General features: G+C 48.9%; 1 protein-coding gene across 3 annotated transcripts in view; it reads right to left on the reverse strand.

The window, feature by feature from the left end:
- Window positions 1–3,311: 3,311 nt before the first annotated feature.
- The window catches only part of CHD6 (chromodomain helicase DNA binding protein 6), a 191,231-nt gene continuing 176,702 nt past the window's right edge, over window positions 3,312–17,840 (reverse strand). For all 3 annotated transcript variants that reach the window (XM_036902261.2, XM_036902264.2, XM_057503003.1), the window contains 6 exons: window positions 16,098–16,249; window positions 15,486–15,692; window positions 14,040–14,492; window positions 12,243–12,434; window positions 11,139–11,258; window positions 3,312–6,100 (listed from right to left, as the gene is read on the reverse strand). In XM_036902261.2, coding sequence (XP_036758156.2) covers window positions 5,204–6,100; window positions 11,139–11,258; window positions 12,243–12,434; window positions 14,040–14,492; window positions 15,486–15,692; window positions 16,098–16,249 — 2,021 coding nt within the window. In that variant the 3' untranslated portion in view covers window positions 3,312–5,203. The remainder of the gene's footprint in view (window positions 6,101–11,138; window positions 11,259–12,242; window positions 12,435–14,039; window positions 14,493–15,485; window positions 15,693–16,097; window positions 16,250–17,840) is intronic.

Below are 17,840 nucleotides of genomic sequence, written 5' to 3' on the forward strand. Positions count from 1 at the left end.
CTCTGTGGCCAGGGGAGCTCATTTCATGCAATTTTTATGAGTTGCCTCTCCCCTCGGTCCCAGACCACCCCCCCTTCCCTGCACTGCCCTTCTTGAGCAGTAACACAATCCCCCTGCCATCTTCTTTCCACCTTTAAGACTGGATTCTACTTCTCATGTGGCCCCTCGGACCCGGGCTTGTGAGTCTAGCGCCCAGACGCCCTGCGCCGGCGTAGCAGGTGGAAAGGAAATACCTTCTTCTCAGGGTTGACGGCCCCTCTGGCCTCAGCGCTGGGAGCCATGGCCCAGGGTAGCAGGCGCCAGGACAGCCTCTTCCCCTGCTCATCAGTTGCGGGGCGCTGTTTTACGAAGTTGCACCTCAGAGGGGCCTCAGCCTGGGTGCCCGCCCCCCTCCCCTAGGCCAGCGTATGGCTCTGGAACCCGTCTTTCTGGGTCAGTAAACCCTACCTCTGCCATTTACCAGCTGGGGGGTTGGACAAGTTGTTTAGCCTCTCCTTTGTAAAACGGGGCAACTTCCCAGTTACTGTGGGGAGTGAGAACACGGCCGTGACGTCCTTAGGACAAGCTCCACTGGAGGAAGTGCCTAGTAACCGCATTACCACACTGAACAGGGTTACCGGGGAAGACACAGAACGCTTAGTTAAGTTTGAATTTAAAAAAAATTTTGGTATAATCATGTACCAAATACTGCATGTATTATTATACCAAGAAAATGAGTTTACCTGAAATTACAGTTTAACTGGGTATCATTTCCCTCCCAAATCTGACAACCCTGCCATGAGGGACCCAGGAGCCTCCCTGTGCCAGCCCAAGAGCTGCCAGCCCTAGCTCGTTTGCCATTGGGCTTGCATGGAAAGGCCCCTTCTTCCCTGGCTGCAGGGTGGTGGGGATCCATCGGGATCACCCAGAAAGCCTGTCTCCTGCAGAGCTTTGAGTCCGACGCCAGACCACTCTACCTGCCTCGGCTGGGAGCAAGATCTTCCTCACCCTGGATTTCCTGCTACATCTTGATTTGATTACCTTATCTTTCCAGGGGGCCCAGTAATCCTAACCTCACCAGCTACTCAAGATTAGTGAGGACACGAAGACCAACCTAACAAACACAGTTCTAAGCACTTAACACCAATCATTTCCACCAACCCCATCAACAACCCCGTGGGTCTGTTATAGTTATCCCCGTTGTACAGGCAAGGAAACTGAGGCTTGGGGAAGGTGCAGATGTTGCTCTCCCTCCCCCAAAGCTCCTCCCTCTGTCCTCTAGGCCTTTAGGGCTGAGCCAGAGCTCAGACAACAGGACTGTCTGTGCAGAACCAACTCCTGTCATTTCCAAACTGGACACGCACCTCCTTCCTCACAGGAGCCAGGACTTAATTCACTCTGTCCCCTTATTTTCTGCCTCATTCCAAAGTTATCCCGTCTTGTTTATGAGGTCGCAATGCCAGCCACTAGGCAGCACAAGCTGCATATCCTGAGGACCTGCCCTTGCGCTCCAGCACCTCAGGGCCTGGGTTTGGGGAGCCACTCTAGAACCACACGGTGATAGTCATCGGGCTGGGTGAACCCACTACTGACCTAAGAAAGAGAACCTTCTTTGGGTTCCAGACCCAGCAAATGAACAATAATTCTTGCAAGGAACCATTTTAAGGTATTTGACATACATGAATCAAGCACGAAGTTTTCCAGAGGGTGTGACAAAACTGTTCCATTTTCCCCATTGCCAGTTTTTCCCAGCATAACTCGGTCAGATCTGGTCTCTGCATTTGCAGGGCCCAACTGGTATCACAAAGGCTGGAGTGTTCCAACTGCAGGCCCAGTGGGATGGGGCCGTCTGGCCCCAGCTGCTCTCTGTGATTGATAATAGCTTCGCAGCCTTCTGTTCGCTTTTGTTAGGCAGACTGGATGCCTGTGTCCCTCTACCCAGCAACCAGGATGCTCTGAGAACAAATGAGGTCACTTGCAGCAGACACAAACGCTGAAGCACCAGCCGACATACCAGACTAAGAGTGCTCCTCTGCCCTCACATGAGGTAGGATCTACTGAGGCGGACTTTGAGGTTAAGAGTGAAACCAAGACTCTTTACTACTCCTGCATAAATTATTCTCTATTCAGGCTGGTTCCCCAAGTTCTAACTAGAGATATGTGAAACCCATAATACTGCCTTACTAGAGAAACCACACCAGAGGGCTCTAAGGCCTATAGAACAATGTCCTGCCCAAACATCCACATTTACTGGTACCTAGATGGGGGCCCAGCAAGGGTGAGGCTGGCAGGTCTCCTGCTCTCAGTCTCACCAGGGCTTCAGCACTTCCCTGCCAGCCTCGTTGCTAACTTCTGACCAGCTGCTTCTGGGGCTTAAGAGGAGATGCTACCCAAATCTAATGACCACAAAATTCTCAACAAGCCTTAAGAACTTCAGCTTTGAGGCACTCCTGTGTTTTCAGGCCTGTTCCAGTCCCACGGAGGCTCCCCACTCAAGTTCCAGGGTGTGTGATTTGAGGTTGGGCTCCTGGAATGGGGCCTATGAAAGTAGCGTGGTCCAGGCATAAGCTGAGTGTTCAGGCCCCCGGCCTGGGAGGCACGTTCTGTGCTGCACCCCATCCTGTGGCATCTGTTTTAACGAAATGTTCTGGTAGGTCAAGAGGAAAGTCAACCCTCATGAACGAACATTTCACGAGTCCCCAGCAGAGTGGGCAGCACGAACCGGACCCTTCGGAAAGGAGGTGGATTCTGCGCGCGTATGGTACGTTCATAAAATGCCCAGGCAGCAGGAGACATCCAAGTGCCGCCAAGTTTCTCAAATACAAATTTGACTTTTAAACTTGTTGTTTTTAAATCCAGGATCGAGACCACAGACAATTTATTATGTAAGACATGGGGTGAAGAATGATCAAGGGAAGTTATGGCTGTGAGCGACATGGAATTAGATGAAAAGGCTCAAGTTTGCTAAAGAGAGTTTAAATTTGGCTTTTGCTCTTGGAAACGTAAAAAGAATTGTAAGAAGCACTTATGCCTTACAGAGCAAAGAGTCCACAGAGTGTCATTTTCATTTTGCAAACAGGGACACAATAGCAGTTCAGATATAAGCCTAAACACCCAGAGAGTTAACATACAGGTTCGGAACGATATCACAAGGGATTCAGCATGCTGGTGGGTTTGTAAATCAAATCCATATTGAACCCTGTGACCCACTTGGAGGTTCTAAGTGGAACCTGGGGAAAGCAGCTTTTCCACAAAACAAGGACAACGAAGAAAACCCAGGCTCTGCTGGATGTCTATAATACTCGTGTGCAGTAAGGCTTTCAAGATACATGAACTTTTATAGCATTTGTATTTTAAGGATTTAGGGCAAATACATTTTTTTTCTACTTGATAAAAAGAAAATTAGTACTTAAAAGGTTCAAAAATATATCGATTGAGTGATTTTTTTTTTTACATAAATAAATTATATTGATTTTTAGGATTTAACAGCTGAAAAAACCCTTTCTGCTTCCACTGGAGGCAAAACTGAACAAAATGTTAGTTAAATAGAGAGCAGCATTTCTAAGAAATCTGTTGTCAGCATTATAGACCATCTATGCTACAAAGATGTCCTTAAATAAGATTCGTTCAACTACTGGATTCTTCTGGTATGATCAGTTATAGAATTTCTGATTTATATCTTTTAATTCATACAACTGGGACTCCACTTTTCGAAAATACATCTGGATTGATTTCTCCGGTCACGACTTTTAACAGACTTCTTTGAGATGCTCATTTTAACATTTACATAATTTATAATCCCGAATGTATAAAAGACAATGACAAAAGCATCATAAATAAATAATGCAAACTGAAATAGTTATGTCAAACTTTTGGACCTTTTGATAAATTAGCAAAACTGTAACAGAAAAAGTAAAAAATACAGTAAATTGTGACGACAAAAAGTGAAACTGGTACTTGAACACTTCTGACATTTCCAACGGTCCTGCACAGCCCTCTGCCCGCAGCGTCCTGAACCATGAGCTTACTTCAAGTGTGAGTGTGAACTGTCGGTAAAGAACAAGACCACTGGAAAGGATGGAACACGAGTGCAAAGGACAAAGAAAATGGGGTCCGGGCTGCTCAGGCAGGTTCTTCCCAGCTTGGAAAGCTGCAGAGGAGGAAAACGATAATGTGCAACCATTTCAAACTAACATGATGGTGTAGAATCTGGGTCCAACTGTAAAACATAAGCTGAACAGAGAAAAAATGGAGAGAAGAAAAAAACCTTTCACAGTCGTATTATGAATGGTGGTACGCGTGTTTTGACAACCTCAAATAACTGACTACTGAGTGATTTTTCTCACAAGCTCCACAAAGAGCCCTATTCTTGGTGAGGAAAAGCACACACTGGAAACCCATGAAGAGAGGGAGGTGGGCGGGAGTGTCAGTCGTGTGCTTGTGTGCGGCGTGCAGGCCACGAGGGCGAGCGCCTCGCCCACCCTGGCCGCTGGCAGCGACTCAAGGTGTGTAGAGCTTTCTCATACTGAGAACACTCTTTTAACTCGGGAGTGGGAGAATACATATGGGTGTTTCTTTTTGCTGCAGGCATCTGCAAAACCATGAAGGGGGAGGTCATGTTCCTACCAGTAAGGTTTGTGTTTTATAAAGAAATTAATATATGCATTTTCAACCATCAGTTATATACTTCTGTCTATGCTACTCACTTAGTAATCATGATAAAATAGGGAAATGTGTTAACTAAAAGATACGCACCGGCACTTCCTTTCTCTGTGCTTTTGGTTCCCCCAGTACATTCTTCCCATTCTACACAGCTCATGGAAAAAAGGGTCACTCTTTGTCTCCGCTCTTCAGCCCTTCAATGGTAAACCCCTAGACAGCTTTCTTTTGCCACTTTTCCTCCTCAAGTAAGTGGGAAACTTGGAGGAGAAGGGAGTAGGGCATGTCACCAAGTACTGTATTAACTACAACTGCTGGAATGGACTGGGTAACAGAATGGGAATTCAGTTCTGTGCCTCCTACACTAGGTCAACGACACTTACCTAATGAAGTGGCAAGACCCTGCCACCACGAACATCTGATGCCCATGGTTCCCAGACAGGAAATTAGGCAGGTGATATCACTTATGGAAACAGGTTCTTAATGAAGGTGAAGTGAGGGAAGTAACAAACCTTTATGGGATAAGAAACTTACAAGTCACAATCATTTCTTAAATGAAAAAGTTCTAATTGGTGTCACTGGTAGAGTCTTTGAGGCCCCCTTCCCTGGCCTGGGTAGCACGTTCTCTGTCTGGGGGCCCAGGCGCCCTGGATTCAGGGCGGCCCTGCTCACTGCCTGGCCCCCTTCCGGCCCCGGGAGCAGGCTCGGGGGCGGGATTTGGATTGTCCCCTTTCGTTTTCTTCTTCTTCCTCTTCTGGCTCTCTAGACCTGTGACTTCAGAGTGTCTGGCCTGCTGCACAGCTGGCAGAGCCATGCCCATGCCAGGGGAGAGAAACATGGACGGGTAAATGAGTCCAGGAGACACTCCTGGGATGAGAAAGGGGTTAAAAGCCACAGGACTACTCGTAGTTACTGCAGGTTCAGACCGGTCCGAAAATGGACCCGGACCAGGCCTGTCTTGGGTTAACGTGTCCGTGTTCACATCGTGGCTACTTGACTTGTCTTCTGCAGCCTTTTCGGTCGCTGACGCACCGCTTTTTGTTGTGCTTGACAGAGGCGATGGGGCAGTCGAAGTGCAGCCAGTGGCCATGGGTGCACTGAGCAGCCCCCCGACACCAAACATCTGGGGCACGGCGGCCATCCCCGGCAGGAGCATGGGCAGCATGCTCAAGGTGCTTTTCACCTCCTCGCCCGTGGGCATCGTGGCAAAGCCGGCCGGGAACCCCACCAGGCCTGTGAGGGGGATGCCCGGCACATTTCTCATGTTCTGAAGTCCTACCAGGTCCATCCCAGCAACCAGTCCGTTCATGAACAGTGGCCCCATTCCTGAGGGAGAGTCTGCCACGATGGCGGGAGCCTTTAGGAGCTCGCTCCGAGGCCGCCTCCCCCTCCGGCGGGGGCCTGCATCTCGAAGAACAGGCTCAGGCAGGGTGTGATTGAACTTGTTTTCTGGGAGGAACCCCTGAAAAAGGACAAAGAAACACAAGATGCTGAAGGTTACTGTGTGCGGGTGACCAGCTGGGAACGACGGCCTGGCTTCTGCACTGACCTGTCCATCCTGGTTCCACAAAGGGTCCCTCTGCCTCCATGCCCGGGCAGCTCTCTGCCTAACTGCACCTAAAGGGTTGCTCCCTCGGGCCAAGGGTGCTCAGCATGCAAAGGTGCGTCCACTCTGTGGAGAAGCTGTCAGGGGCTGGCACCCAGCTGAGGCCAGCTAAAGTCCAGGTCCTAGTTGACACTCTTGTGGCTGCGACTCCTTGACCAGTACCCCATACCCATCTTTCCCATTAACACGGGAAGGAGGTTTTTAACTGAAGCACAAAGCACAGGAAGTCAGGTGGGGTTTCAGAGCACACACACCTTAGTTTTGATCCCGATTCTAGAACCCAACCTGTGGGACTCAGGCCAAGCCAGTTAACTTCTCAGAGATTTGGCGAGAAAGGACAATGACACCTGTCCTGTAGGGTTACTGGCAGGCCTGGATGGGGGTGGGGGCCTGGCAACATGCAGCCGAGGCCCCACCAGCCCACAGTCTCCTTGTCTTTGAGGCTCAGAGGCAGGAACTCAGCTGCACCCCGCACAGTCTGGAGGAGAGCATACTAGGAGCAAGAAAGGAGGTGCAGGTCTTAACAAGAGACCAGAAGGGGCAGGAAAACCCTTTCATTGGGGGACCAGGAATCCTAGACAACGTGGAGAAAGAAGTCAGGGAGGCTGAGGAGATCTAAAGGCTGAGACTGGCAACCAGGCCTGACAACAGCTAAGAAATCTCTTCACAAGCTTCCCAGGACACCTACTTTGAACGTTGATCTCCGAGCTCAGTGTTCCCATACGGTTCCCTTAACCGCTACGGCAGCCCAAGCCTTTGGGAGAAAAGCTGACAGGTCTTTGTTTGGGGGGCAGCTGTGGAGACGGTGGTGACACGGTCCAGGTGCCCAGTGAGCCCTGACTGCACACGTGTGTGGACGGCTCCGAATGGGAGGCAGCTGGGACGCTGGGCCCCGGGGTGCCGGGGTGGTGACACGAGGAAGAGCAGGAGCGATGCCAGCACCACCCGACACGCATCTGCCCCGAGCCAGGCGCGACGTTCAGGGCTCCATCTCATTGTCTCATTAGTTATTGCGCCCACCCTATGGAGTCAGTACCATTACCACAGCCATTTTCAGGGAGTTTATGGATTCACAGATGTGAAAAACACATACTTGAATGTTCCTGAGTACCCAGAATAGTGTTATTTTTGAAGTCCTACACCTGTCCTTTGATTTCCCAAGAATGTTCAAGAAAAATCATCAAAATGAACAAAAACTTTATGATGGTCCATGCTGACTGAAGAGAAACTCCTCTCAAGAAACCACTGGGAGGGCCTGACCCGGGCTCCTTCCACCCTCCTTTCTCGCCGGGGCTTTGGCCCCGAGGTCCCGTGGCCGCCGGCCCAGAGCTCGCGGCGTGCGCGCCACCTCCGCCTCGTTCCCGCACGTGTGCTGCCCTGCAGTCCGCTACACTGGCTTGTGCTGGACACCTGCTCACTCTGGCTCTGGGATGATTACTCTGGAAGCAATCCCTGCTGCCCAGTTCCTGTTTCTAAAGCGAGAGTAGGGTTTGATGGGCTGGGGCCAGGCTATAAGCATCATTTCTCACCAGTCTAGCCTGAGCCCATTAAGGCACAATGCCTCACTCTGCCACACCTCCAAGTCTCGGGACCCTGTTGGGCACACCCCGTGAGCCGAGGGCCCCAGCCAGGGTAACCACAGCTGGGCCACAAGGCTTTCCCAAGCCCTCTGCCCCGCAGCCCAGCTGCTGCTGAAAGCCAGGGGAAGGGGCTGGGGTCGACCTTTTTCCTTTATACCTAAAAAATTCCCTCATAGCTCCCTAGTAGGAGAACATGTTCCATCTTAGAAGTCTTTCTGTTGGGAAGAAAACCAATGCAGAGGGGAGGAATATGCCTCCATCTTACTTTCCAATGACCTGCTATACATCAGATATTCTTTAACATACTTATTTTGAGCTCATTAGGGCATTTAGGACTGGACAGCACATTTCAGAAAAGCCTGCGTCCTGCAGGACCTTTGGTCCCTCTGGTTCTGCCCACTAAGTTCAAGGCACACTCCTCAGGTATCAGGATGTCTAAAAAAAAATGTCCTTCCATGCACTTTTGAGCCACTGATGCAGCAAGAATGCTGGGCACTTTCAGACCTGGGAACTTGCCCCAGAAGGCACACAGGCTGCCTCTCCCCTTCAGACTGGGAAGGCAGCAGCAGAGAGGCCCAGGGGTGACGGGAACAGTTCTTCATCTACAGCAAAGCGGGAGGTGTGCTGGCACAGGAAGTCGGCTCGCACCACTTCCTGTGGGAGGGAGTCCCTCTAGCCACCCAGCTGCTGCCCACCCCAGGCAGGTGCCCCTCCCAGCAGCCCGGCGACCACACACACAGAGGCCAAGCTGAGCTTTGGCAGCTCTCCCTCCTGGTAATTATACCCTGGGAGCAGACCTGCTTCCTCTTCCAGGGGAGGCCCAGGGAGAGGGCAAGGAGAGAGGAGAGGTGAGGCCGGAGTTAAGCAACACTGGAGGGAAGTGGGCTTTCCGGATGACGACCTGCGCATTCCAGCCCAGGACATCTCCACCGATACGTGGAGGCATTTATTCCAAAGCCGGTGATTCCAGTCCTACACCTTAACTCCTGAGAAGAGGTGGAGAAGAAGGTGGCAACGGAAGCTTCCTTCTTCCTCCCTTCCGGGAAGGTTAGGAGGTTCAGCCAACACTCACTCACTGAGTGAAGACGCCTGACAACCAAAAGCAGTGGGGAGACCCCGATTTAAATTCCTAAAAGTAACACAAAGAAGACAAAACAAAAACTAGCGCTGACATTTTTGGGAAATTTGATTATGGATCAGATATTCGGTATTATTAATATTCACAGGTGTGATAATGGCAATAATTATGTAGGAAAATATTCTTATAAGATGCATGTCAAAGTATTTAGGGTGTGATGTGTCATCTCTGCAAGGTACTGTCAAGTGGCTCAGAAAGAAACAAACGTAAAAACTATACACACACGTTAAAACAAATGCAACTTGCATATGTAAAATATATGAAGTGTGTGCATCCATACATTTAATAAGTGACATCAGTGGTAGCAGGGTCTGAAAGCTGAAGCCCACAGGTGATGCTAGGTCTGTGGGGCTCATCCAGCCAAGCCACAGCATGCACAGCAGAAGGGGAGGAAGGAAGGAAGATGTTCCTATGGGATTTGAATCTGTTCCTAGCAGAAGGGGTAGGGTCTCTACGGGAAAGAAAAAGAGTGCAGCTCACTCTCAAGGGCCGCAGTCCCAGTAGGAGCTGAGGGAGCCTCAGCCCAGCGAAAAGCTGTGGTCAGGGCTGTGCTGGCTCTTCTGACTGGCAAGGCCGAGCAGCACCAAGGACCAGGTGGACAAATGCTACCTGTTCTTGCCTTACTGCAGGAAAAGGGCCTCCAAGGCACGGACTGTGTTTATGTAACAAAGGAGGGAAAGTGCATCTCTGGTGAGATGCTGGCTTGCAAGAACAGCTGAGAAATGGGTTTTCTGGCAGGGTGTCAGCATCTGCACAGGAGTGATGAACGTTAATTTCAATTTCCAGAGAACATGAGGGAAACTGACATCTAGAAAGAAATGAGAACACTAAGGAGAAACCATGTGGGTTTTTTGACATGTGTCTAAAGCAAGAGCTCAGAGACTAAAACAAAGCGAGAACTGGAGGTCTCCACGGGATGACTTCCCCGAGACACTCTGTACTCAGACAAAAGGGAGTGAGGGGAGGCAGTATGAGGGCTGAAGAAGATAGAAGGGGTAAGAACCAACGCTGAGCCAGCTTGTACAGCACAAGCAGGTCTAAGGGAAGGGGTGATAGGGACATTTTTATGAGAATAAAGGGGAGAGGAAGGATAGCTTTACAGTGTGACCACCTTTCTAACAAGCAGCCCCCATGTCCCGGGCCCGGACCCAAGCCCCCCTTCCCAGCATGGCTGTGCTTGTGGATGGGATGCAGATGCTCCTGGAGCTGCTCAAGGGGCGACCATCCAGGCAAAATCAGGAACAACCTCCTTGAGGACATTAAGTAACAGCTTCCTCCTGCATAAGGAGGAGGAAATGACTAGGGTGGGTGGTCTCTGGAGCTAAAAAAAGAAATCACATCCAGGCAATCCCACTAAGAAGAGACTTCATACCCAGGAAAGACTGTAGCTTGGCAGGGCACTGAAGAGAAGGCACTCAGGAAAAGTCTGTGAGTTTAGGGGACAACCCAGGAAGAGTGTATTCCCATGAGGATCTTCAGAAGCTCCCTAATTAGGGAAGAATGCACTTTTAGGAGGTTAAAAGCACATTTATGTGTAATTTGCCCAAGCTCAACACATTTTCAGGTTGAAATGTTATTACTGCCCCCTAGAGGTTAGGAATTTTCTATTCCAGATTTGTCCTCATCTGTAAACTATAATTAACTCAGATTTGTTATACTAGAAGTATTTTAAAGATGTCTTTGAAGTCTCTTCCAGGCTCATGATTCTGTAACAGGAAAAGGGGATGCTTGGTGTCAGCTGTTTTTCATTGCCAGTGAGGATGAACTAGGAGGAAATGTCTTAAATGGCAGCCAGAAAAACATACATCAGAAAATGAAAATTTCCAGTAATGAAGTTTGTTAAACACTGGGAACAGACTCCCGAGAAGAGTTAAAGTATCTTTTCCCTGAGCTCTCTACAAACAGCAGGGGGGGGGAGGATCAAATTTTGGGAATGGTTTAAGTACAGATTCTTTGGTAAAAGCTTAAACCAAAAGTTTGAGAGGTAAAGGGTGAAGACAAACGATGGTAGAACTCACCCTGCTGCTCACAGTGCCCCGGAACCACTCACCACTGCTCATCAACTTCCTGTGCTAGCCTCTGTCCTCTTGGAGAACGTGGCCACTACCTGCTTCCCAGCCGGAGCTCCCTGAGTCTGAAAGGTGCGGTCCCACCAGGACATGTCCCTCTTCCTTACCCTCAGTCCGGGATCCTTGGTTACTGCAGGAACCCTCTCTTCCCCACTCAGGGAGTTGATGTCTAACTTTCCAGGTTCCTTACAGCGTGGCCTCCTCTGCTTGGGTTTGTCTGAAAAATTCTAGGAGGCAAATGGAAACCAACATTACAAAACATTCTGTCACAGATTTTCTGCTGAGGGTGGTGTTTGCTACTTTTCATTAACGGCCCCTCTGGCACAGGACCTGGTCACATCAGGTTGAAGAAAACAGCCACGGGGCCCCAGCCTAGGCTCTCTTCTTGAAGCAACAGCATTCGTGCAGCGAGTTGCAAAACAGGCCGAGGGCACCTCCTGGCCCTCCAGGCTCCCTGGCTCAGACTCCTGAGCTGACCCACCAGTCTCTCTGGGCTTAATCCCTGGCCTTCTCATCATTTTCCTGGACTCTCTCCCCACTACCACCTACCTGACGGGCTCTGTCTGTCTCTGGAGGGGGTGCATCTATGAATGCATTCGCCTCCTTTCCTGTGTGCTCTCTACCTCTGCAGCTTACTAGTTAGGGGTACTGGAACAAAGGTTGGGGGGGCGGGGTAGACAAGCACATGAGAGAAGAAAAACTGAGTGGCGACATCATCGCTCAGGAACCTTCTCCTCCACATTTCTCATCTGAAGGACTTGGGGCCAAGGCCGCAAGAAAACCGGAAGGAAAAGTCCCAAAACAGCAGCTGAAACCAAGACTAGATACCCTCCCTGCAAAGTGGTTATGTATTGACATCAAAAGAATGCACAGGAACATTTTCGTGACGTATCAGCGTGGACTTAAAGATCTCTGTCAGCTTACTACGATGTTGTATGGTAATTCTGGGAGGAAATGGGGGCCGGGCAAGTTCTTTCCTTGTAAGATTTTGCACGTCTACTTCTTGGCACAGTGTTCTTACATGGGCTGTAATTTCTGTTGTTGGGAAAAAAACCCATATTTACACTTTAAAAAAAAACTCTAAAATGATGATTTCAGTTGCCACAGATTTCTCTCAGACTTCCCAGTCTCCCTCAGCATGCCCCTTATCAAAAACGGCACCCAGTTAGCACAAAGTACAAACAATCCAGGCAGGACCAACACACACTTACTGCTCCAAAGCCAGGAACGTCTAAGGAGCAGTCAGCCTGCTGCCGCAGCCAGTCGAGCAGACTCTTGCTGGAAATGGCTTTCTCGGCCTGGCCGCCGACTGCAGGGGTCGGCTCGGGGGCAGAAGAGGCAGGCACTGGCCCTTCAGGGTGTGGGGTGCTCAGGGGAGCCTGCCCTGGGTCTTCATGAACTTCCTGGACGAAGGAAAACAAATACGTGCAGTTAATCGCGACAGAATGAAATCTTTTAACAGGAAAACACAGGAACTTTCCTGAGGCTTCCCATCTACCTCTGCCTGCCGTTCACTCTGCTGGGGTGCTGAAGAAGATGGCACACAAGCTCTGGCACACGCTGGGTTCTCCCCCTGAATGCTCCTCTCCCTTCGGCTACGTGGTCAACTTCAACTCCTCCCCATCTGCTCAGGTTCAGTGTGACCTCACAGGCGACACAGGCCACTCTGCCTCCGGCCCTGCCACAGCAGCCTCACAGGTTTTCCACGTGGCAGAAACACTGCTCTGTGATTTACTTACTATTTCTCCCTCTATAGCTTGAATGCCTGTCTTAGCAATCCCTGTATTCCCAATGTCTATAACTGGATCTACTGATTAAGTATCATGTCAGCGCTAAATAAATGTCTGCATAATATGCTTTAAAAAAACATTAGAGGCCAAGGAAAAAAATTTCACCTGTCATTCCACTGAATTCTATGATCATTATAGAGAAACTATGGCTTTGCATCTCTAAAAAATGAGACAACTTTCTTAAAAGATGGTAGGATTGGGCAGGAAAGGAACCTGCCCCTTCAAGCTCCCCAGGTTATGTAGAAAGCATGAGACATACACCAAGCAGTGCAGCTTAGCATCATAGCACTTCAGGCTCTGGAAAGCAAAGCCCATGGCCTAGTTCTCTCATCTGCTACTTACTAACTGTATAATCTTGGGCAAATTAATGCTGTAAGCCTCAATTTGCTCATCTATAAAATGGGAATAATAATACCCTCAGACATTGTTGTGAGGATCAGACAGGACAATCAAGTAAAACCCTGAACACGGTGCCTGGCACACAGTAAGCATGCAACAAACACTCGTTATTATACCTTTGAAATAAGAAAACATGAAATATGGTCTCTGTTTTGGAGTTCAAAGTTCAACAGGTGGGAAAAACCAAAATACAAAGAGAAGGCAGTGGTCTTTGACACATTATAGCAAAGTCTAAGGGGGCTTTCTTGGCCAGGTATATAGTTTCTGACCTTTTCTGTTATTTACAATGATCTCCTTTGATTTTAGAATGTCTTAGTGTGATCTTGGTGAATCCTCAGAGCCCCGTCTGTGGTAAATGTTGTGGCCCCAACTTTACAAAGAAGCAAAGTGAGGCTGGGTGGTGTGCCCAAGGTGGTCGATGTAGTAGACCAGGATCAACATTCAGGAAGTCCTGACACCTGTTCCTCCTCTCCTAACTCTAGCTCCTGAAAGGCCCACTAACCTGGAGCAATGCTAACACAAACTCAACTCTGCTGTCTCGCTTTACCCATCAAATCACCAGTGGCTGTTCCGAAACACTGGAGCATTTGGGTCCTTTCTATTTCTCCAGATTGCATGCAGATTACGGGTCCCTAACAGAAGAACACCTATCTATTTCTAGAAAAGACTGAGGTCAACTTATAATGAGAAAATTTAGTAGGAAAACTGAAAAAGAAACAAAAGATCCACAAATCAAAAAATTTTGTGATTGAGCAAGAAGGGTCTGTTGCTCAGTATAGAGAGAGGTCAAAAACTCACTTACTGGCCTCATATACCCACCAAGATTCCTGCCTGAAGTGTTTGCTCCTTCAAAAAGATGAGGTCCATCCCGCCTTCCACATGTTTCCGCCTCCCTCTCCGCCTCCTTGTGGCAGTGTCATCTCTTCTAAGGCTCCCATTGACGATCTGTCCAGTCACTGGATGGATCAGGCCAGCTTGCAGAATCCCAGACAAGTCCATGCCAAGGGCTCCTTGAAGTGAACCGATAGCCCCAATCTTAGGGGTGCTAGCACTCACTGGGAAGGGTGGTGTAGCTCCTGGGGACCCCTCTGATGTGCAGGAGAGGTCTATGGCTGACTCCCCATGCCAGCCATTGAGGACGACGGGGGGATGCCCATGGGTGGCAGAGAACTGTTCCAGGCTCCGAGCCTTTGTATCCCTCTCCACCTCAAACTCGAAAGGACGTCTGTGCTTTTGATCATCCTTTGTGAATACTGGAGCCAGGAAGCTCTCCTGCGAACACACACATTTGGCAAGAGAGGTTTGAATGCCACGTCTGTGGCTGAATGCCAGCTCCTTTTCCACAACTGATTTCCTTGGGCTTAGTATGATTTCTAGTCATCTTAGAAGTTCTTCTAATTCAAACCTTCTCAAACTTCAGTACTATTATCACCTGGATAGCTCGTTAAAGTATAGATTCTACGTGGACCTGAGATTCTGCATTCGTAACAGATGCTGCTAAAGCTGCTAGTCCAAGAATTACACTTGGAATTGAAAGATTGTGGACGTTAGGGACTCTCAACCTCAGCTATACATCAGAATCAATTGGGGAGTTAAAAAAATTCCAGTACTGAGTCCATACCTTGGACCAATGAAATCAGAATCAGCAGCTTTTTGGGGTTCCCTGTGGAGTCCAACGGGCAGTTTGAGAGTAAGAGCCAGTGTGCTAACAATATATCTCAAATTAAACTTGAGTTTATAAAACTCAAAGAAATCTCATTCCTGCTTTGATTTGCCAAATTTCTATCAGCTGCCATCATTCTCTCAGTCCTGCAAGTGTTGGGCACACTGATCCATGCATGCTTCCCTTTCCTTATATGTTTACTAACCATCAGTCATCCTTGCCAACTTTCCCCTTTCTTTGCATCCACTCTGCCACTGACCTGGTCTGGAACCTCTTCTCTTCCTCAGCTCTCTTCTCGGCCTCCCAGCCTCTGAGGCACCTCTCTTTTCTGACCCCCATCTTCCACGAACCTGCATGGCACTCCAGGAGAGTTGCAAAGCCCTGCTTTCATCATGCAGTTCCCTGCTCTAAAACTTTTAATAGTGCTCTGCTGCTTACAGGGTAAAAGCCAAATTCCTCAATTAACACTAACGGCTTTACCAGCAGAGCAAAACAAAAATCCTATCCAATCCGTAAATGTATTTGTTGAATGAGTAACTCAATCGAGGAGTCAAGGGTCCCTGTGCTTTGTTTCGCAGTCAGCACCCTCCTCACAGCCTCACCTTCTGGATCTGGGCCACCAGTGCGGCACCGTTGCTGAAGCTGTGTTCTGCTGCTTCCGGCTCCGCAAAGCTGCTTCGAGGACCGGCCCTGCTGGTTAACACGGGGGTGGGCAGCGGGCCCGAGGCCTCATACTGCTGGCCGGAGGGCCACTTCCCCTTTAACACCACGTGGCAGATACTATCTAGGCGGTTGATTATCACTCGATCCTATAGAAAAGAACGAACAAGGCTCTGAGGAAGGACCAAGTTACCCAAAGTTACAAAGTTACTCAGGTTGCAAAGTCCCCTTGAGATCAAGTGTTACGTTTTCTAACCAGAAGGAGTTGACTAGAAAAGAGCACGTGCAAGTGTACTCACTTTACTGGTCTTAAAATAAAAGTTAGAGTCTGGACAATGAAAATTAAACACAGTGCTATGAATAAGAATTTGATGATTTTGCCTTACGGTCTGATTAGTCAAGTACAGGTATCCTTAATGTTCAAATATTACGTTACTACTGCACTTTATAAAGAGAGTATTTCTCTGTCATTCACAAATAATCTAAAAGGTCTAAAATTTAAGGACTCAAAGCTGAAAATGCCTTGGGCGGAGAATGCACACGCTGGGAGGTACCTTTGGCCACTCGGAGAAGGAATAGAGGGTTTTCTCCTGGAGCAGCTGAGCAATGGTGGGAGCCCGGGTCTCCTGGAGATCATCCCCTATGTCCCCTGCAATGCCCGAGGTCGAGCTCTTGCTCTCCTCTTCAGAGTATTTCCCTGGATAATCTGGGAAAAAAGGTTAAAATAATTAATTAGGCACTTGGGAGATGGCAGTGATCTGATCTCTCTTTAATTAGCCCAGTCCATGCTAATTTATTTTAAATTGGATATTAATTACCATGTCTGGTATTTCCAGAAGAACTATACCAGTTAAGCCGTAAGGCAGATCCTGCTCCAGGGCTGCCCAGGCTAGTCTTCCAATAAGAGTTTGCAACCACAGCCTGGCAACAACGAAAGGCAAGAGAGAGGATATTCCTTTGTGTATCCAGGAGAGGAGACGCATGACCACAAAGAGGCTTTTACGTCTGGCACAGCGGATGAATGGACACTGAACATAATACCTTGATACTCTGCAGAGGCAGTCTATAGGCTGTAACACAGCAAGAAGCTGACTAATGATGAAGGATGAGAAGTCCCAAAACTTTGAACAGAAGTAAAACAGACCTGATTCATGTAAAAAATGATGCGAAGAAACCTACAATATTTAAATTATTTCACTGATGGAAAGAAATGGAAATACCACTCATTCTTTCAAGCTTCAGTGGTGAGCTTCAAGCTTTAAGCTACATATCACTATTAATGTGAAACGGATCTTCAAGGATGTCTGTCCTCTGAAATGTGGAGATGTCACTTTGGCTCTGCAACACGTCTCCTAGAGAGGTGCAGAGACCATTCACCATGAACAGGGCCTTGCGAGGCCAGTGGATTCAAGGATAAACAAGAGAGAGGCAGCCCTGGCCCTCGGGCTTCTATAGTGCTGGGGAGGGAAGACAGGAAAACAGCCGTTAACTACAGTTATAAACTGCTGTAAGTGCTAGAAAGGGAAGGAAACAAGGTGTGTGGTAGGGTAAGAGGAGCAGCCTGTGGACAGAAAGGAAGGCTGGGAGAGAGAGCCTCTCGAAGGGCAGCACGGTCAAGACGAGGAAGGGTATTCTGACATGCTGAGGAACTGGGGGACAGAGCCCCAGGAAAAGCACAAAGATGAGGTCAGAGGGGTAGAATCATCTGGACCATGCTGAATCCTGTAGGCCCAAAGAGAAAATTTGAACTTTGTTCTCAGTTCAATGCGAAGCACCACTGGAAGGTGTTAAGCAGAGGAACTGGATAATGTGTGAGAAAGCACTGGCAAAGAAACCAGGTGGTCTGGGGGTGCCCTGCCAACTGTAAGGATAAGTGCTCCTTCTGCTGCAGATTTCTAGTTTCAGGAACAGGGCTAACTGCCCCCAGCCCTATTCCACATCTCATGTATACGGAGGATCTTTTCTGAGGGCTGCAAAAACACCTTTAAAAGCACTGACACAAGGGACCCCCCCACACGAGTGTGGGAAGCTCCCCAAGCCCACTGCTGCCTTCCACCCCACCTTAGCAAGGCTGACGCTGCCACTGAAGGGTATCAGCACAGGCACACTTCTTCTCTAAGCCCTATTCTTCTACCCTGCACCCCTGACTGTCTGGCTTTCCACGGACTGATTACTTGGTGATTTTCCCCACACTGGAATTAAAAAAGCCATGTGGGGTTTATCATTTAACACATGGCAGCGATCCTTTGGGGTCTGGGGTGAGGAGGAGGGGTCTGGTCCTAGACTGGCTCCTCCTG

This window comes from Manis pentadactyla, chromosome 5, assembly GCF_030020395.1.
Source record: "Manis pentadactyla isolate mManPen7 chromosome 5, mManPen7.hap1, whole genome shotgun sequence".
NCBI classification, from domain to species: Eukaryota; Metazoa; Chordata; class Mammalia; order Pholidota; family Manidae; genus Manis; species Manis pentadactyla.